Genomic DNA, 22,769 nt, shown 5'->3' with positions numbered 1-22,769 from the left:
GCAAAGATCGAATAATAATCGACGATCAATAATAATTAGAGATATTTCCATCCCTAATTGCATCAGGAATCATATCGTACCTAGTATGTAATGCAATCGAATTCTCGGATTGAAAATTATAATTAATTGATTTTTTAGATAATTTAAAAAAATTATATCTATTACGAGTTAAATTTTCTTTCCCTGTAATATCATTTTCTTTAAAAATATTACAATATTTAAAGAGCGGGTTACGAGATAAAACGATTATCAAAGTTCGTTATGAAGTTTACCGGGAAAGGTGGTAAGCATTGCTTAAAAAAGCAATATCAAAGTTTGGTTCATTAACGATGCGGGAAACGTTCAAGTTGGTTTTCAAGGAGTAAAAAAAGAGTTATTTGAAAAGTAGTGCAATTTTTACCAATTTCACTCCTGTATTTTTCCATCGAAAGGAATTCCATTTAGTCCAAATATTCGTCGTATCGAATTGAAAAAAAAAATATATATCTATATATATACAGATCGATTTTATCAATAGGCATATGATGTCGAAATTGGTTTAAATTTGTCGTTGGCGGCGAAAATTTGTGAATACGGGAAGAAGAAACGTTGAAACGATTCTACCAACTACGATACGCGATATAATGCATTACAATTGTGAACAGTGGGAAACATGTGCGATGTAATTAACAGTGCCGATAAGCACATATGAATATTATGGTTAATTTACGATCGCGGAGTACAGCCGGTGAATTTACGAGATGCCGCTCGGGGGCATTCCAACCCAAACTGTACTCTCGCACTGTATATCTACGTATACCATTGCGCGAGGATAAACATTGACCGAAACGAAGGCTAGAGAGGCAGAAATGGTAGACGGGCAGCACTGGCAGGGTTGGAGGAGAGGTGTGCGTAGTCTGGTGAAGAGCGAGAGAAACGATGGTCGAATGGTAGAATTTACACGCGCGAATGTAAACGGCCAATTAGGACGGTCCTTTGACGAGACGAGAGGAAATGGTACGCGTGTGTTTTCGTCGTCGAGGCTTAGGAAAAAAACGGGTCTATCTTTGAAAAATGTCAATATTTAACAAACGACTCCACTCCATCCCCTCTCTGTCTCAACTCTCTTTATTTATTTCGTCTCGGAATCTATCTAAAAAAACTGTGACGGAAAACTGTCAATTTCGATCAATTGACGACCAGAATTGACGAATGCGCGTACGAGATTAGAAATTCATACGAAATTAGAAATTCGTTTCGATTAATTAACGTATAACTAAACTCGAAGCGAATCGATTAAATGAAGATCCGACTTGGAGCGGAGATAAGATAAGTTTTAAATCAATTTCCACGTGTAATTAATAAGATTCGTTCGTAAAAATACATAGATAAAATCTTATTAAAATTAGAAAAACTTTAAACCGCTACAACTCCGGATCCTACTTCTCGATAATACAAGTTTCGATCAATGAGCGAACGATTATTAGAAGCGCGGAATTGAATTTCGAACAAGATAATGTAGCACTTGGAGGAAAAAAATGTAGATCGCCGATCTTCTTCGTACTGTGCGTAACATATGGACATTTTGATTCTTTATAACTTGACAAATCGATCGAGATATCGAGATGAAACGAGAAGAAAATTAAATGGCACGGTTTCTTTTATGCCTAGAGTTAGTTTTTAGAACAAATTTTCACAGTTTGTTTTTATACGATTTCTACACGAAAAGTCCAAGTTTGATTTGATCGATTCGTTGTTATAACGATAAAATTATTCGTAAAAATATGCAATTTAATATGAAATATGGCTTTGATTTATCAGTCATCTATGTAAATGTTACGAATACATTTTTGACGCATCATTTGTTAAAATGGATCAATGCGATTCTGTCGTCCAATAAGAGATTACCAATAATAAATTAATATTGGATAATTGTGAAAGAAAAGACCAAGTCGAAAGTGGAAATGAACAGTTTGATCAACGTGCATATAACTGACACGTAAAATCTATGAATTTCCAATTAATACGACTGAGAACAATGATTATCGTATTTTATTACTGATTTTTTTTTAAAAAGAACTCAAAGCTAGTCGATGAAGATTTTTGCCCATCTCCTTTATTCCGCATTTTTGGTTTTCGATATCAAGGGATGAAGGAGCGAGAGATGCACGGCATGCGGAGCGAGTAACGTATCATTACCTTTTCCTTACACTGTGAAAGATAATTTTAACGCGATTGCGTCGAAACTTTGAGAATATCTCTCATGGGAGATCATTTACGATGTTTAATGGCACACACGGAATAATCTGAGATCACTAGTACGCTCGTGGAATGAGTTGGATTTCGAATAAGTGGATGTAATATATCGTTGGTCCGATATGAAATCGAAACAACGATACGATTAAAAGATTGATAATTAGAAAAATTTGACGGAAAAGAGTAATAATTTGCAATAATTATTACGTTCATCTAATATCGTTTTTATCGTTGATCATCGAAGGAAAGAAAATTTCGAAATGAAGAATTAAAATATTACGCGAAATTTATCAACACTTTTGTTCTTAATAAAAAGAAAAATTACTTGTTATAGTTTTTCACGGAATATCAAAAATGATTCGGATAATATCGATTCCGATCAGCTACAAACATTTGGCGTAGATCCATTCCAACGAAGTAGTAGACCTTTTTCAAATATCGCCGACGATCACGGGTGAATTGCAAATTGAATAAAGGTACGTCGTCGGTTGTGAACCGAACCTACACATGCAGACAGTGGTTCATCTGGCGCGTATCCAAGTTTTTTGGCCCTCGACGGAAATTTTAACGCTTTCTATTCGATTGACAACCATTGCCGATCTCCCGGGAGAGAGTACGAGTCCACGATATCGATAAATTCGGCCGTATCGGTTAATTTTCTCCTTTCTCTTTCTCTCTCTTTCTCTCTCTCTTTTTATTTATTTTTTGAACACAAGCGACGCGGGATTAATTATCGGTAACGAGAAAACGCGATTAATTAGCAACAACGGTTTCTGAGTGAACAACTGGAACGAAAATTCGCTTTCGTTCCTATTCATGGAAAATCGAGTGGAAAAATTTACCGAATTAACTTGAAATATATCCATAACCGAATCGGTGAAAGCATCGTTTTACTAATATTTCAAAACATTCTTTCCGTTTTTCGCGTTTTCGCTTTTGAAATAGTAAAAGCGGAAAAGCTATTCGTTTCGTTTTTCTCGATCAAAATCTTCAAAATTGAAAGACTGATTAAATTTACTATAAAAATAATAATTCGCGTTTTCGAATATTCGATCTTAAATTATAAATCGTTTTCCGATTAACTTTTGGTCCTACTACGCTCTCGTTCTCGTATACGCGTTACACAGGATGAATGCACGGATAGGAACTAGTCACGGAACAACACTACTGGGAAAGTTTAAGCTGGTTGGCGTTATGGTAGCATTTAACAACCGCGCAACTTTCAATCCCGAAGTTAAAAGTTAGTTTGTCGTGACGAAGTAAAGCGCGTCTTACGCAGCGCGCGACGCGCTCTGTTCATGACGTAGCCACAAAATTTTACTCGAAAATTTTCTTTATCGTTTATCCCCCACCCGAGATCGTTCATCCATTTTCTCTTTCGTTCTTATCGTTCCGTCGAATGATTTTCGTTTCATTATTACGATAGCAGAAAAGAAATATTGCGCGTCTAATATTTCTTATCTGTGTTATGTCGTGCGAATATAATAAATAATTATTATATCGCAAGTCAACCGTTAACACGTTACCATTAACACGTAACGCGTACGCGTGTATACGTCGTTTCGAGACTTTGATTCGCATCGTATTGGTTAATTTTCATATCCTTACGCGCGATATGTTACGCGATATAATCGAAATATCGACTTACCTGTAAACGCTTTCGTCGTACGATAACAGGATTCTAACCGGTTGACTGATACTACGTTTTCTTACTTCATGTGCTGGTTCTATGTGAACATCGTGAATAACCTACAAAAATAAAGAATACGCATATGTATACAGCATATGTATATACCGTGAACATAAATATAAATATAAAACACGATCGCGCGTGATTCAAATGATCGAAACCGGATTACTTCCTTCGATTCTTTATTACCGCGATTAATTGACGCGAGTCGATTTCGTTTCGATATCGGCACGATCTGTCCATAGCTGCGAAAATTTTGACGAATTTTGCTTCGTCGATCAACGATTCGACCCAAGATTATCTATCGCGGTTGGTTGATCTTTACGCGCATCGGTTGCTCGATAAAGCACGCGCGATAAGAAGAGAAATTAGGAGAAGCGTCAAAGTTTGACAATTAAGAGAATAGTAGCGAATATGCGGTAGAGCGGTTGGTAAGTTAGGATGGTTATAAGACGCTGCATCCCGTTCCTCCTCACCTTGGACCTTCGATCCTAACCTTCGTGGTCCTTTGCCCCCTTGGGTAGTAAAGTTAATGCCTGTCCTATCCTCTCAAGATATCGCATTATCGTTAAGAAGCTTTCCGCGCAGGTCATAAACTCTCCGCGAGTATAAAACTAGATCGGATTAAAACTTAATGCGGATCCTCGCATAATTGCATTCCTAGCAAACTCCTCTCTCGTGACGATGAAACCAACCAACCCTGTTACGCGATATTTCATACATTGATATATTGGCTCGCTTTAGGCTATCGGATTACGGACGAAACGAAGGAAAGCGAAACGAGTAAGTATTTGATTATTGGCTGTGTAAATATTAAATTTAAAAATATTCTTAATATATCATAAATTTCGCGTTATTTAAAAAAGAAAGAAGAAAACAAAAATTTCGTATCGTATTAAGATTTACTTTTTTTTTCTTTTTGCAACGAAAGATAGTTTAATCAAAGGAACATCAAACTCGAATCATTTTTTTTTTTTCCATATGCGAATCTACCGATGGATAGCTTCCGATATATACCTACCTATTGCATGTTCGTTAACGAGAAAGAGCGAATGGATAATAAAGGGATCACGGAAACTGGACAGGTACACGATCTCCGTGGTAACCAACTAGTATTTTGCTTTATCTCTCGATATATATAGCGTTATCCGGAATGAAACATCGTAGAAATTTTTGTATATTTTTTTTAAATATTATCTTATTCAAAAAATGCGTGTTGTCTAAATAATATTTACAAATTTACGCAATTATGCGAGCAAAAATTGTATAAAAAAAAACAGCATCGTTTCTTCCTATCGATTTTCAACGAATTTTATATGAGACATACGTTATGACAAACGTGTTGTAGTAAAAAAAAAAAAAGAAAAAAACGAGCGACTATTCGAATACCTACCTCAAACGAACAAACTTCCGTTTTCAGTTCGATATTCGAAGTAACGATGAATATTAATATAATTTGATTAACTTTCATACGCGAGATGATAACGAGAGAGATTCGAGCGATCGATTTTTCCGTGGTGTGGCACAAGAAACAAACGTGAACGAAGCTGGCGAGGTAATTTCTATCGGAGCGCGACGGAAGGAATTGGCCCATGGAGCGTGCGTAGGAAAGAGGAAGAACGGTAGACGATGGTCGCATCATCCCCATGTTGCGTTCTGCCACATACATGCCACTGCACTAACGTTCAAGTGCATTTACCGCGTACACGATTCTAGCGGGCGATCAAAGCTTGTCTCCTCGGTCTCCTCCGGCTTTGTGCCACGCGTACGTGTCCGTGGAACAAACCTTGGACCAAACCAAGTAGCGCACGACAAACTCAACGCGCTACGTAATGCATACATACGGATACATTGGCAGAAACGACTGTACGTACATTTACACGACTACGTATACGCGTGTATATAAATATATATATATATTATATGTGTACATAGGTGGAAGAAGATCCGTTGTATCGCTGTCAGTGACACGCGAGCCTCGGGTAAAAGCATTCCTGTGCAAGGCGTTCTTGTAGAGTCACGGCTTGTCTCGGAGCTTACGCTCCGACGAATTCTCCTTGATCGGGAATAACAAGCTTGTCGCGGAACGCTATCTCGCGTATTGACTTTATATTTCTACTCCCGTAGAAAGAGGAAGCAAATTTATCGGTTCAATTTTCACACCACTTTTCTTTTTTTTTAAGAAAATAATTAAAATATAAAATATAAAGAAAAGACGAAAAGTAAGCGTAAGTGTAAAACTTAACTCCGTAGTCGAATGCGTGTCGAGCGATTCGAATCTAAATTGGCGTTTTTGAATTATATATTCAGAATATTTTTAACGTCGATTAACAATCGGAATTGCAAATTAGAAGAAAATAGCCTCTAGAGTAATGTACGCATAATGAATGTATCTCGCCGATTCGATTTGTATTCAATTCAATCTCAAAAAATAAGCACACTGGAGAATCGAGATGGTCGAAACACGTATTTGATTTTAATTTATTGAAAAAATTTCGAAAATGTAAAATAACGCGTATCGGGCGATTGACTTGTTACGACGGTGTAAACGAGCCTGATTAACTTGTCATTTCATCCTCGGACAACCTCATAATTCATTCATTATGTATAACCGTAATCCTCTTAGCTTCCTCTCTATACACGATAGGGAAGGACTATGGAATTAGGCTTCTAAGCCAAATTGGCATCTTCAAAGTGGCGAAGATTACGTTGCCAGTTTCAAAGTGTATTTCCCTTTACAACAGTTCGACGACGATTTATTTGCAATGTAAAGCCATTCGTACGCGGAACAATTTAATTTTACGATTAACGTGAATTGAATAATACGGCCATTCCCTCCATTCCGAAATGATTATTTCATTCCCGTATATTATACGTATACGAACGATATAAACTTTGATGAACAACGATTTGCGTTTCGTTTGGTCAAACGGAGCGAAAGTCGATTCGATTTCTCTAAAAATATATTCACCTTGAACTTGAACGAGCCACGTAAATAAGATTAAAACGAGTAAAGCAGAAATGCTAGAAACTTGAAATTCGAAAAAGAGTTTACGCGATCCATAGATATAAATATCGTTCGTGTATCCAACTCGTGTGCCAATCCTCTTTTCCAAAATCGAATCCACTCACTTTTTCGTGTCTGTGCGAGTTTACGATGCGTCGATAAGTCTTTTCGTGGTTCACTGTTTGTACGAATTATGCGGCAATCGGTTTGTCTGCAGTACGATAAAAAAAAAATCGATTATTTCAGAATTCTCGTGTTCAAACGTGACTCTTTAAAGAACGATTCGCTTCGTTTCAAATCTATCTTTAACGATTTTCGATGGACCGACTGCTCGATCGAAAATCCTTATTTTAAAAGAATAACCTAAATAAAATTTGTGTAACGAAATAATGTATGGACGTTAATTAAAACGAGCAATTGGAAATTCGCGAAGAATAATCTTTTATGTACGTAGATACATAAAACATATATGTAAAATGATACACGAATTGATTAATATCGCACAACATATTTGCAACTTGATCCGTGAAAGGACGTGGAAAGATCTGTTACAAATAAATAACTATGATTCTTACGAGGCACGATGGAAATGTGCAGTCTACGTCTACCAACATTTATGGATTCGAATTTGTTCGCGTTTGTGAAGGGATTCGAGGTGGTAACTGTAAGTTATCGACTGCGAGATTACGGAAGATGATGGATCGAGGACGCTTAAACGGGTGTTTTTTTACGTTTCGAACTCGAACTCTTTTAAGGATACCGAATTTGCCGATTTATCGAATTATTATTTATCAAATATCGGTGATACATGACCGATAAAATTTCCTGCATTTCGTGCAACGAAGTAGAAGTAGAAGTAGAAGTAGAAGTAGAAACTAGATGAATTTCAAGTCTGTACGTTTTTGGGACGAATTTCATGCGAGAAGCGTGGAAACGTACATGTTATGCAAATTGCTTCAATTTATACCGTATCTGGAGACTGTTGTTTGGCCAGGTTAGCGACTGTTAGCCAGATTGGAGAGAGAGGTTCGGGGTTGGCGAACGTGCCTGAGCATCGATTGCCACGCTTTGCGGCACACGACTCGTAGCATGGAACCCAATGATCTGTGACTGTTGCTGCCACCTGTACAACCTCCTACATACCAAGTCCGTCCTAATATATATATATGTGTGTGTCGAGTTGTTTCTTTCATCCAATCTTAACATCGTAAACTTGCGTTTAATGTCGTAAGCTCTGATAAATAACGAATACAATAACGAATGAATCGCAATAGTTGCTCGCTCAAAGATGAATCACGATGTAAAATGACATTAATTCCTCGTTTAATTTCGTTTAAATCGTTTACTCATTATCGTATTTACACGAGAGGATATTTATACGAGAGATCGATGAAACGAACGCGTACATTTTCATATATCGAACTGGTATTAAATTATTCGCTTTATCGCTTCGTTGTTATTCTTTTCCTTCGATCGCGCAATAATGTCAACCTTTGCCGCTTAACTACGTTATTTTTTATATTATACGCCGTCGTTCGATTCTACTCGACCGATTTAACGCGCATCGAGTTGTAAAAAACTCGTAGTACATCGAATAAATACTTACTGCCACTGCGATCGCCGCTCTCGATCGAAAAATATTACTCAAATATAATATTGATCGAAGCGACGAGACGATGTCATATTTTGCGATACTTAGGTTACTCGGTATTTAACCGAGCAACAATCGAGCGCGTATTTACGACAGATGAGAAAGATGGATTTCTGCGTTAGAAAAATTGATGGAGAAATAGATAAAAAGAGGAAGCATCATTTGAAATGGATATTAGTCGTTTGCAACGAAAGAATTTGCAGCAAACATCCGCCGCAAAGGCAATAACGGAAAGGATCGTCGATCATTCGAGATGACGCGCGCTATCATTGCTTCTCGTCCAATAATCTCAACATTCGCCTGTTTCCTCGCTGTTCGAAAACAAGTTGGCAAAGATTAATTGGACGAGCATCGGCGGTGGAATATCTGGAAAGAAGCAAAGGAATCATCCTATCTCCTCTTCGTTTCCGATGACACGTAAAAGTAAGGGATTGAATCCTTTCGAGACAAAAATCTGGATATATTCCTGGGGATATTTATCCAGATCCGATTGATCGTTTATTCTCGATATTTTTATCTATCGTTCCAATATCGAAAACGATTCTCCCCGTTCTTGCGATTTCCTTCCACGAATAATAGTATCGATCGGAGAAACTTCAAATCGAGTTGAACGGATTTTTTTTGGAGAAGAAAAATTGTTAACGGGAGATCATTTAGCATTGAAAAAACCGCAAAACTGTTTTTCGATACGATAACGGGTTCGAGGAAGGGAGAATCGAAGTGTGATCGCGAAGGACGCGCGTTCTCCTCGGATGCATATTTCACTACGTTGACAGATTTATCGTAGGCACGGTTATCCGAGCGTGCCAGCTTCTTCTTTTATTTTATCATTTGTACCATCGTGCTTGTTTTTGTTTCATTTGTCTCTCAAGATCCCATAGCTTCGGTTGTCAGTAGCACGCTGTTCGAAAGACGGATGGGAAGCTCGTTCCATTATTAAACTGCATGCTGGATCGATATCCGAACAAGACTCCTATTAAGACCATGAAATTTTTTTCCACGATCGATTCCTCGATCGAAATGTAAATAATTAATGTTTCTTTTTTTTTTTTTTTAAACGTTACGTAGAAAGAGAAGAATAATGCAAAGTATTGGAAGTTATGTTTTTATTGATAGGAAAAGCTAGTTTCGTATAATCGTATTTAAAATTGTATACGTTAATATGTAAAATGTGCGCATCAGCGTATAATTATCCGCGTATATAAATTTCGTATAGAATTTCAATATCCCGTTCATTTTCATTTATGCGAAACAATTAATATCAACTAAAATTAAATACATAATTTATAAATGTATATCACAACGCGATTCTAACAAATATTAATCATGCTCGTCATAACAATCGAAGCGTATGTTCCACGAATGAATTATGCAACCACGGCATACCACGGCACACCAAATTTGTGCGGTTAGTATTTAAGAACTTAATAATTAATAGATATAGTAGGAAATACGCGTTAATTGTGATTAAGAAGAAATACACCTTCTATATATGATATATATATATATTTTTTAATTTTTCCTCGTGAAAATTAAAAAAATTTTCGGACGAACATACTCTCTTTCTAATTAAGAAATGGAAAGAGAAAGGAATGATTGGAATGATTTTCTTCTTTTTTTTTTTTTAAATTTATGTTTCTCGAACGATACGCCTACATATATAATATCGCACGATGTAAACGTACAATCGCAGAGATTATTTTGAAAACGCTATTCGACGATAATTATATCGTTTTGCGAATGAGAATTAACACGTGTAACGTCGAATAAATCGGTAATATCTAATAATATTCATATTTGATAAGAGAAACGATAACGATAATAATTTAATTACGCTATATAATTCTCGTTTTGCTCGATTAAACTCTCTGCCAAACTCTCACTTTGTAATTCTATCGGATAAACTCTCTAAAACTTTGATTCTAGATTGTCCGCTTTCAGTTTCTTGCAACCGTCCGTGCGCGTATTTTCCACCATCGTTTATCCTCGCGTATATCCCTATTTATCCCTCTTTCTCTCGCTTTTCTCTAAAATATATATATAAAATCAAATAAACGCGCATTTATCACCAACCGACCAATTTTCAAACTCGATTTTCTCGAAAATCGAAATCTCGGAACGATCAAAATTTCATCCCTATTATATTCCTTAACTGTATCGATTAACTTTCAATTTTCCAATTCCCGCCTTCGTTTGGAAATTTATAAATTTATAAATTGTCGATCATTTCGAAACGAACTCCTTCTCTTCCTTTCAACGTTTCTTCAACGTTATCGAGAAAAAAACCTTTGCGTCAAAGTTGGAGTTTTACTCGAGAAGATAAGGCCGAGCCCGGTTTTTATTGGAAGGAAAATCGAAAGGGTGTGCGACGATAAATCCCCCTTCCACCCTCCTTTCGATGACGGCATTATTTGACACGTGATAATATACGTGATAATACGTGACGATATCGTGGGGAGGCGTAGATAGGAAATGATATAGAAGAGAAAGTTTCGGAAGAGGGGTGTGCGTTTTTATCCGCCCTTTGTTACGGCGATCAGCCACGTACGAAACGATGACCGATAAACCGAATATCTAGCTTCCATTTCTTTCCTAAGTTGTTTCGCGACGCAGCTTGCCACGTGAAATCCCGCTTTAATTACTTTTCCAGAAACAAAAAGCTCCGGGATATATACTTTACGCCGAGAAGATTGAATTTTAACGCGCAACCCAAGAAACTTGGTTAAATCCAATTCGAGTGAAAACCAGTCGAGCAAACTTTCTTGGCGAACGCTTTTCCCATCGTATCTTCGAATTCGATCAAAATTCCGACAAAATTTAATCCCATCTATATTCCCCCTCCCTTCGTGCATAAAGGATAATATGTATACACGTGTTGGATGGTTTCGAGTTATTCTTTGAAACGAGTATCTCTTCGTCTCTGCCTCGTCGATCTTTAAATACGCGTACAACGAACGGTTGGAAAGTAAGAATAAATAAGACGGTAAATACGTTTGGTGAAACGTAAAGTATAGGTATATCAGGTGGTAGATGTATGCGAGGATGTAAGCGCGGTCTCGAAATCCCTGAAGGGGATTTCGACCGGATCGAAACACGACGAGGAGAGTAGTCTAATTGTCCGAGTATCCAGGGGCTATTTATCAATCGCGTTAAGCAAATACTATTTGCGGAACGGAGCGTAACGCGTCACTGTAATTATACGCGTTCCGTGCAATTTTTCAATTTACCAAGTTTTTCGATTCTTTAAAAGCGATTCAAAATTTCCGATCTATATTTCCGTGAAAACGACATTGAACGAGCGACAAAACGGAACGACATAGCTCAATCATAGGAATCAATCGGTCGTGGAACGTGTCACGACTCGACACTGTTCCCATGTTTAGTCGCAACTGTCACCTCTTTGTGCTCGATCTAAAAACTTTGTTCGACGTTGGAATAAGTTGAAACTACGTTCCGCAAGTTACGTCCTATTGTCTGTATATGGTAAGAAAAATGGATCGATACTTTATATTTATCGATAATAATAATTTCGTACGTAAAAATTTGTATTATAATATGTTCGATTCGACTTAAAATTTTGGGTTTCATTTATCTTTGAACTTTGAAAGATTTGAATTATAATAACGAACGGAGACAGATAATTAGAAACGTCGAGGTAAAAACAAGGTTTGTAATGATACGCGTCTATTTCAGATGGTTAATTAAAAAAGGAAAATTCCGTATTTTGTCCTCGATTACTTCTCTTACGCGTAACGATATTCGATACTGTAGCCAGAAAAATAGATTCACCTGATATTGGCATTAATTATTTATTTTATACATTGTAACGGAACGTCAACCAACGTCAGTTTTAACTGGAAATCGGAACGAGAGATTATTATTCGCAACGTTTGTCATCTTATCCATTAATTTTGAAAAATGTGTTCGCGGAACAACGATAGTAAATGTACGAAGGATTCGATTTGTAAATAGTGTACGTAAAAAAAATTGTGTCACTCCATTAAATCGATAAAAATCGGTTGACGTTGTTTCAAAGATTTTCCAACGCGAAAGAGCAATGACGAAGACACGTATACTATTGATTGACGTTGGAGTAATCTCGCGTGATATCGCAAAAATAAAATGACTTTTTGAGAGAGAGAGATTTAGAAGAAAGGCCGAGTTGAAAACGTTAAGTCAGGTTGCGGGCTGTAACTATGAGCGTTAACGGAGGGAATTTAGCAGGAAATGGAAAAAGCTCGAACGCTCGAATCCTCTAGCTCTCGATGTAAAAGTTTCGAATACGAAAGGAAAATGAATATTACCGGCGGACGAAAGGCTTACCATCGGACAACTGTTGGTCCGCGAGTAATTTCAAAGCATTCGAAATGCTAATGAATCCTCCCTTTGTGCATCCGCGTTAGAGCTTTCTTTCTATCCACCGCCGATAACAATTTACACGCAACTTTTTCAATTTCATCGTGAATAATTTCAAAGAAGAAGCGTTTCAAGATCGGAGAGCAAAGCGTTAATCGTAACGCAGAATATATCGTTACTTTGCGTTTATCCCTGGCCGGTTAACGATAAAGTACAAATTGTTAAATGCTAAAAATTAAAACGTTTCAAACGTGGGATGGTCATTTTTAATTTTTCTCGCGCTCGAATATTTTTGTGCTTTCATTGAATGCTTGTAATGAAAATTATTATTTATTATTATATATTGCGAAGTAATCTAATGATCGTTATTAAAAGTCGAATGAATTTTTTTATACGAAGCATACGCGTAATTTTCCGATGGATATCCGTTTAATTTCAAAATTAAAAAAATATCACGTTATCGCGATGGAATGGAACTCGACCAAAATCTTTTTCGTGTAACGAAAACTAATTTTTATCGGATAATTTTTCATCGCGGGATATAGAATATGGAAAATGGTTATAAATTACGGAATAATTAGCAACTCGATAAAGAGTTGTTTGTTTGAATTTCAAAAACGTTAAAATGATAAAATTACTTTTCATATCGATACGTGGAACGTTTCAATTTTAACGCCTGAAATAAAAAGTAATTTTGAGCGATATTTTTTAATCACGCCAATTTTTTCTACAGGATTAGAAAAGTAACCTGTAATCTAATAAATGACAAATCAAGCCAGATATTGATCGACGATATGCGCCGTCGTTGATCGCTTCGAAACGTACGCGTAAAGCGTGACTTCTTCGGGCTTATGCAAATATTCGAAACTGCAAGCGTGGACGAAATTCTCGTAGATTATGAGGGAGAGAAGAGGGGAGGGAGGGATCGTGCTGAGACAGGACGATGTTTGTACATTACACGAGAAGGGAAGGGTGAAACGATCAACACCGTGAGTTGCCATTCCATAACCCTTGTATACGTAAACCTAAACGAACCTAAATTCCTTCCTCATCGTACACCGTTTTGATTTCTCCGGATTATTTTGTAATTATCGCTCGATGGAAATATGATTTTTTTTTTTTAAAAATCGCAGGAAAAGATGTTTCTCTTTTGTTTCATCGCCATCGACTCGAGAGAACATTATCGCTTATTGAAAACGACGAAACGAGGTATTTTTCGTAACGTACGATTACGCGTTAGATTTATAAACATATAATGCCATATAACTAATGAAATCCATTGTCTCTCTTGGGAGTGCCGGCAGATAGAGGTTGTGGTAGTCTTTGTGCTGGAAACTCGGAAATTACGGATTATTATAAATTTGACATGCATGTGTGCTTCCAACGTTCTACGCTACTTAACTGTTGACGTATATCATAAAGCTGAAGTTGCGTAATGGAAATGAACAGGTTCGTTAGCCGTCTAGTCACCTGAGACTCTCTTCCCGAATGTATTTCGCGATGAAAACGATCGTTCACGAAGCTATCGAAACGAAAAGCTAAAATTGCTTTTCTTAATACGATTTTTCCATATCAAATATATCAAATATATCTGTAATATGAAAATGAAGCAAAATAAGAAAAGAAAGATAAGTTGAGAAAACGATAATTGAAAGAGAGAATTGGGAAAAAATTCGATAAATATGTAATTAAAAACGTATCGAATTTGATTTAAAAAATAGAAGAAAATATAATATATTTGTGTGTTTCGATACCTAATAAGAAAGTGTAAAAAATATATATAAATATGTTGTAAAATTAGATCAATTAGAATTTCGCTTCGAAGCGTATATTCCATAGGATATCTGAATATCAATATTTAAACCTTAGTTAAATACCTCTTACGTCTCCAAGTTTCTCATCGCATTTAACTAAAACTTATTAAAGACTATAAGTACGTCAATTTGAAAAGTGGAGAACAAGTTTGTGGAAGGTTGTTAAAATAAAAACTCGGAACATAGAAGAGAATGAAAATTTATTAAAAATTCCTTAGAGTTAATTAACTGTTATATACGTAGCGCGAATGTATAATCCTCGATACGTAAATGAAATATACTTTTACTTGCGATACTTACTTAACGAAATATATGATTGGAAAAGAAAAACGTAAGAAATAATACGAATAATGAATGAAATATATAGTAGCGTATATATAGTAAATACGTTTGTGGCGTGTCGGAGGCATACAAGGATCAACTTAGGTCCAACCGCTAACGCTTTTCAAATACGCTTGCTCCACCGAGAGTCAAAATGTGGTAACTAACTGGTTGAACGGTCAGTCAAACTTCCGGCTACGAAATTCGGCAAATATTCGAGAGGCTTGGACTACTACCTCTCGGCAAGCCAATTACAGTTGATGATAACGATCCAAGTCGGTCCGTTCAAACTTTTCCAATGGTTCGTATATACGCGTTCATTATTCACAGCGTTAATTGTCATTAATTGTCATTTTAATTCTTATTTATCGTGCGATCGTGTGCATCCTCGATAAGCGCGAAACCAGGTTTAGGAGAAATACCTAAATATATTACGAGATATACCTATCGTATTAACGATAGAATAAATGTGTAAACATTTAACAAACGGAATATATATAGAACTTTGTTCATCTTTTATTTTGTTTATCATCGATATTTAAAGGGATCAAGGAACAAAATTATCTGGCGTCTTAGATGTTTACATTTCCACCGTGACTGGCGAATTTCAAATTGTGGTGGAATGATCGATGAATGCGACGATACAGTTTGATGCAAATGACAATCTACATAGTGTTGGTACTTGATGTGACATATGCAGATGAGCAAGGGAATGACTTTGACGAATGAGTAAGCGCAAAACAGCAACATCGAGCTATAGATGATGACATCGCAAAATTGATTGCTCTAATTATTATTATTATTATTGTTGTTGTTACTATCAATGAGTAAACATACAAATAAATATATATATATTTTTTCAAGATGCAACGAATAAGTTATTCGTCGAAATAAAAACAGGAAATAAGAAGGGGAATTGCTTAAAAAGTTTTCAAAGTATTCTCTTGAATTAAGATTGAAAAAAGATTAGAAGAGACCATTCGCGTGGAAAATTTTAAGATAGCTAAATGAAATTTCCTGTAGAATTAATATAATTGCACAGATATACTTTTAGATTAAATCTTTGGAAATGATTTTACGATAAGTTTAATTTGTTCCAAGCACTTTCAAGAAAATTTCTTTTCACAAAGAAATTTTCTTCCTTTTCTAAAGAATAATATCGTTGCTCGATTGATCTCTATCTTGAATTTTTTTTTTTTACATCTTGTTTGAGAATAAATCGAATAATAATATATGTATATTTGATCCGTAATAAACAATCCAGATCATAAATATTTCATAGAAAGACCAAAATCTTGATATCAATTCTAGTATGAAGAGATATCATAAGTAAGGTAAAATAAATATGATCCATCGTTCATAATCCATAATCAATGATGATTAATCGATGATGATTAATAGCTTTATAGAAACACCGATGACTTACTATTATCAACATATTAATATCGACGTAAACTGCGCGTTGACGGAGGAAAGAGGAAATATAAAGAAACACCTAACGATAGTTTTGTAACGTAAATCAGAAAGAATTGCATCTCTACTTTTCTCTCGAATCGTTATATGGTACGCAAGCAAGCAGTTCTACGAACGTGTGAAATAACGAAATTTGCAAAGGTAACGCGTTCTCCGACATTCAATTTTTTTTCCCAGCGTATCTACATCTACGTATTAATACAAATTAATATGATTTATTTACGAGCTGTACATTTATTTTCGAAATAGTTTCAACAATACGTGGAAGCAGAATTCGTCGAAACAATACAGTCATTTATCAAATATCGCCATCTTTCGCGATTGTAACATCTTTCGCGTAATATAGCAGAAAATATATTTAGAAACAAATGGATAGAATGGATACAATATAAAAGTAATGAAAAAGATATTTGAAAATCGCGTTTGCAAAATGAAATAAAAGACGCATTATTTCTATTATCAATATTATACAAGTCGAATATTTTTATTAAACGAGGATTTTGAAACGATTGGTTTTATCGGTTCGAACCGATAGGTATTTGTATACGCAAAATGGTATCGTTTGTAGAAAACGAATACTACTACTTTGGGGGAATTATTCATGGTGATGCGATCGACCACGTTTCTCTTTTAAACGAACAAACGCATTGTAACGAAAGAAAAAATTTGTACGAGATTTGCACGAGAAGAGAAAATAGCGCGTGACGTATACGATCGATCGCTGCGACGCTTTCAAATTATATCGCGAAGCAAACGTATGTGCGACTTTAAGAAACTTTCCTTTATAAATACGTATTTAAATATTGAAGAAAAATCTTAGAAGATAATTTTTTTTTGATAAAATCATTGGTGATTGCGATTTTGCCTGTTATTATTTAAGTAGGAAAAACAAAAATCGGAGAGTGAAAAATTGCGAAATATCATCATTTCGGACAATCAATTGTCGGTAGATTAATGTTATTCGATTCGACGATAATGTTCGATGGTAATCGTTCGATTCTTCGCGTTTAAATCACGGACAAATGAATAATTTGCCTGATGGTCGGATAATTTGATCAACTGCTGCTATCTTTTTCGTTTTTTTTCACCTGTCTTTTCCTCGTTACGCTTTTCAACGATGGAAAAATCATTACTCAAAATCGATCAACTTTTATCAGAGTAAATCTTTCGAATAAAATCGAACAAGATGATAAATTCGAAAAAATTCACATATAGGTATATAGAATAGGATTATTGTTTTTTTAAACTGCGTTATTGAAATATATATTTATTTTTATCTATAATAAGATAAAACTAATATATCTGATTTTGTAACTTTCTTCATTTATATTTTATTCTTTTTATAATAATAGGCAAAAAGAAAAAGAATGATATAGGAAAAGTTGCGAAAGAATGTGGAATTGCAAAATCTGCTTTACGTGCAAAATTAACAGGGAAAACTGGAGAAAAAAGGATCGAGAAAAATTCTAACGAGCGAAGAGAAAGATGGTCTATTTTTGAAGGAACATCCAGAAATAATAAAAAAGGAAATGTAGAAATGATATGGAGCATCAGTCATTGAAGAAAATTTGATAATGAAACACGGATTTAGTTCTTTTCTAAAAAAAGATCGAGAAATGGAAAAGATTTTAATAATGTATTTCATTTCAGGAAAAGAAGAAGAAATGTTAATCCTTCTTTGTACATTTTCTATATTTGTCATCAATTTGTTAATATTTTTTATATATTTTCATATATTTCTTTTTTCTTAATTATGTTAATGAAATTTATTATACGATATGAAGATAAGGAACGGGCAATAAAGAACGAGACGTAAATAAATCGCGATAACTTTTAAAAATTAAATGTTACATAAAAATTAAATTTGGGTTACATTCCGATATTATACGTATATTTGTATTCGATACGTTTTCCGTTAGACAAATAAACCGATATTTCGAAAACGGTACGAATATAGTAGATAAAACCATGCAGTGCGGAATAGGATGCACAGGCGAACAAATATGTTACAACAAGATTTTATAATCAAAATTTATATGAAACTTGAATTCTGTACGCAAAAGTGAAGTTATTGATAAAACAAAATGCGAATAATTCATTACTGACATTTTTTTTTTTTTTTATGTACGTATGAAAAATAAAATTGAACGAAACCACTAAAAGTATTTTTCCAAAATACTGAATCGCAGTTTACGAAGCGGAGATGTGGTACGATATAAATTTTAATTTTTGTATTTGAAATTGAAACGATTGAAAAGAAAAAGAGACGCGATTTTAGTTGCAAATCAACGAACCGATTCCATTAAATAAGTAAGCAACAAAGTTTAACGCCGAGTTATGAAAATAAATGGTATTACGATGTACGTATCGAAGAAAAATGATTTTGAACGCGCCAGTGTATAAAATTGCGCTTGTTTTCAAAACTTGAAATTATAAAAAATAATTCGATCGAAGATAATAAATAGCGTGTAAATTAATGAACGAACAATAGATATATATATATATGTAGAATATCTATAGATAAAATTACGATAAGAAAGTTGTAGTTTATAGTATTGCAAATTGCGCGATGAAACGATTTTTTGGTTCAAATCGAAAAGCTTGAGGAAAAAAATAAATGGAGGGTTAAATTGTAAGAAAAATGTTTTGAGAAATGGCGTTATATATAGAAACTCGTTTTAAGGGGAAAAAAATAAGATCGATCGTGTAACTAAATTCGCGCGTACATTTTCTTTATTCGCGATGAACGTTCGATTCAATTTTCGTAGTTTCCTTTATCGTCGGAAAGCAATTTTCCTCGAGAGTAAACGGAATAGACGGAATATTGCTCGTAAATTTCATAAATCGAACAAGAAGGACAAAGACGGAGAACGGAGACTGATATCGTACTCCTAAGAGACTGGTATCCCGTTCAAGTTTATCACCAGGATGCACGACAGGAGGGTCAGATTTAGCAGCAAGTAGTCCCAATCGAGCTAAACAACGAGATTATTCCGCTAATTGGTACGCGTATCTCGCTATACAACTCTCGCTCGCGCCGAGATAGTCACGAGTCATCGATTTTAATCACTTATTACAGAATTATCGTTTAATTGGAATCATCACGAATCGTAACTCATCGCGTATCGCGTGTTGCGCCGACTATCGATCAATTCATCCTTTTGTTCTATTCGTCTGACAAAGCATCGACGAGACACGCACGTGCATATAACGTGTATAAAACTTGTTTTTAATTAGCATAAATATCAGATCGAGAAAGATATATACGAAAGCTACGCAAATAATTACATTGTAAACATTGGAAATAAGAGTTAATATTGATAATTGCGAATCGAATTAGAATCGAGTTAATTATCTTGAACGAACCGACGTGTTTAAATTAATCCAAGGTAAAATCACATCTCACCGTTAATTTTAGTTGGAATAGAGAGAATAAGATATCGAGATTTCGATAAAAAGTTTCGGTCGGATTCGGTTTATCTTCGAACTGACTATAATAGCACAGGTTGAGAATCTAGATACATAACGTTCGAGTTAAACGATTCATTGTTTTATCATAATCTTATTTATTTTATTGTTGATGTAATTGTCTACTCGAAATATATCATTTCTTTTAGTTGGCTTCTTAACGATCGTCCGAAAGCAGTATCCGTAATCGATATTCATCTTTTACCTTTTCGAGTACTAATTACACGATCCATCGTATTAATATCCCGACTAATTATCCGTATCGTAAATCGAATCCGTGTCTATTTCGCGTATCTCGTAATTATATCATCATCGTACGATATTTCGATGATCGAAAAAGAGATGACGAAGATACAAACAAAGGTAAAATACAGATTTTGTGTAGAAATGTAAAACTACACTCTCGTTTCGTGTAATTTTCTTATTTTTCTTTTTTTTTTTTAAACTCTTTCATTTCCTCCATTATAACATTAATGCTAAAATTTATTCGAGGAGTAAAGGGAAAGATGTAGATTGAACGAAACTCAAACGACGTCGATGCAAATAAGGCGCGCTCCTCTCTTTAAAGGACATAACGTAATATACCAAGAGTGGAGATACGCAAGGAATGAAATGTAGATTCGGCGGAGCCGAATGTACGAAAGCCTTTGGTAAGATGATCAAATATTTTTCTATATATTTATAAATGGAACTTGCATAAAATTGATCGATTATAAAACATATTTTCCAAAACGGGAAAAATTTCCGTTGGAAAACGATGTATGATTTTAGTCCGAGAAACGATACGAGTGATACAACGGACTGCATTGTCCGTTATTTTGCTACGGGAAAAATCGGGTAGATATAAAATGTCAGCCGTTAGAGGTTTGTAAAGCTTTTAATGGAAAACGGATTAAAACTCTAAAGTGAATCGTTCCATCGAATAAACACACCTTTGGCCCGCTCCGTGACTTTTCGTTCGAAATGAGAGAGAAAAAAAAAGGGGGCGAGAAAAAAAAAGAGACGGAGACGATCCTTCAACTTTTCTAATCCGAAAACTCACGGAGAGGATAGATTCGATGAATTTCGCCAAGACCGTCGTAACGATTCATCTACAATTTTAAACGAATCATCGTATAATTTATTCCGAAATTGTCGTCAAATTTTCCGTAACTTGTTCGAAATAAATTCCTGCAAGTCGAATAAAACGGATAAAAAAGAATGTTAAAAATTTTTCTCTTCGTCATAATGATGAATCTTTGCATATTATATTGCATTAAAGTTCCGGAAAATGGATTTAAAATTATACGTCGCGTTTAAAATTTTTGTCGAAGAATATCGCGATACGATACCGCAAACTCGATCAAGCCGAGCCATTTCGCTATAGCTCTTCTCATCTTTTGAAAAAATACACATAACGTGCATAAACATAAATACAAAAAGAAAAAAAGGAAACTTTTGCTAATTAATCAAAAATTAAACACAAGTAAAGAAAAATATAATACGTAATCGTTATTGAAAGCATATTTAATCCTGTTCGATCGAACGATGCGACCAACGTGACTTTTCATTTTACTCGCATATACGCGAAATATATAAATGAAATTATTGATAACAGATTTTAATATTTTACCTCGTTGGAAAACGGAAAACTTATCGCCTAAAATTGAAATTGACCTTTTCGACGATTTCATGGAAATTGGTACTTACATATAACCAGAAGTTTTTCAGAAATTTCTCCTCAAGAACTCGATCGTTTCTTGAATTTGATCTACGATGAAAGAAAAAGCAGAATATATACTTTCTTTTTCGTGTGGAGAAAAATTGGTAGATGGTAATGAATGGAAGCGAGGCGAATACATCTTACTCTTAAAAGTTAGTGGCAAGCGAGTAACTCGATAATTTGTCGACAAACACAATTATTCCAAGTCGGTAAAGTCAATTAGATTTGGCAAGATCAATCTTGCATCGAGCGAAAGCGATTCAACGGCGAACAGTGTAAACCGTTTTACCCGATATTTGGCATACGCGAGCTTCGTTTACCTTATTGAAATTCGATGATTTTTCGCGTTTCACGAATATCAAGATCTTATACGTATAGAAGCTTTATCTCGCGTTTGTCGTTACCATTCTGCTGTGCCAAATTAAATCGTATTTGGCCATCGAATCGTAATGGAGGAATTTATTAAGTGAAATCGAGCGACAAAGCGTGTACGATCGTTTAAATTAATACGTTTCTGTAAATCGGTAATTCGATAGATCCAAAGTTTCTACGTTAACCTCATAAGTGAGTACTCATTATCGTTAGCCATGGTAGATGATTAAATTTTATCATAATCTGGATCATTTCCAAATTATCTTTCGAGCAAACAAACGTTGAAACAAACATTGAAAAAAGCAATCGAATCGATAAAGTTTCCATTCTTCGTAGAATTCTCGGTGAAGAGAATAACTCTTGCTCAAAATCGATTCGATGTCGATTATATCGTTCCAAGCGATAAACACGAAATGGAATTTAGGTTGCTTCTCTTTAAACGCACGAATAAATACGAATCGATCTTATTTCTAACATTTCGTATCGTGTTTGTATTTTTCTCGATGATCGAAAGATAGGCAATTATCCGTTGATCGAAATTCTGCGAAAATCTTCTCTTCGTTAATACGATTCTTTTAATCTCGATCGCTTGAACTGTCTCTTCTGGAAATTTAACGCAGAAGCGACGTTACATCGAATTTCCAGAAGATAAGAAAAGCGTAGGAAATTGTCGAATCCGG

The 22,769-nt window shown here is 35.1% G+C and overlaps 1 protein-coding gene across 5 annotated transcripts in view; it reads right to left on the bottom strand.

The window, feature by feature from the left end:
• Nucleotides 1-22,769, bottom strand: part of LOC409923 (leishmanolysin-like peptidase) — an 85,294-nt gene that overhangs the window by 31,366 nt on the left and 31,159 nt on the right. For 3 of the 5 annotated variants that reach the window (XM_026442083.1, XM_026442077.1, XM_026442085.1), the window contains one exon: nucleotides 3,884-3,984. The exons of 1 other annotated variant lie outside the window; for it this stretch is intronic. In XM_026442083.1, coding sequence (XP_026297868.1) covers nucleotides 3,884-3,984 — 101 coding nt within the window. Of the gene's footprint in view, nucleotides 1-3,883; nucleotides 3,985-21,704; nucleotides 21,766-22,769 lie in introns of those variants that run through there. One more of the 5 variants, XM_016912869.2, reaches the window with a different exon arrangement.

Source organism: Apis mellifera, linkage group LG1, assembly GCF_003254395.2.
Source record: "Apis mellifera strain DH4 linkage group LG1, Amel_HAv3.1, whole genome shotgun sequence".
NCBI classification, from domain to species: Eukaryota; Metazoa; Arthropoda; class Insecta; order Hymenoptera; family Apidae; genus Apis; species Apis mellifera.
The sequence above is the reverse complement of the archived record's forward strand: the minus strand, read 5'-3'. Positions and strand labels throughout refer to the sequence as shown.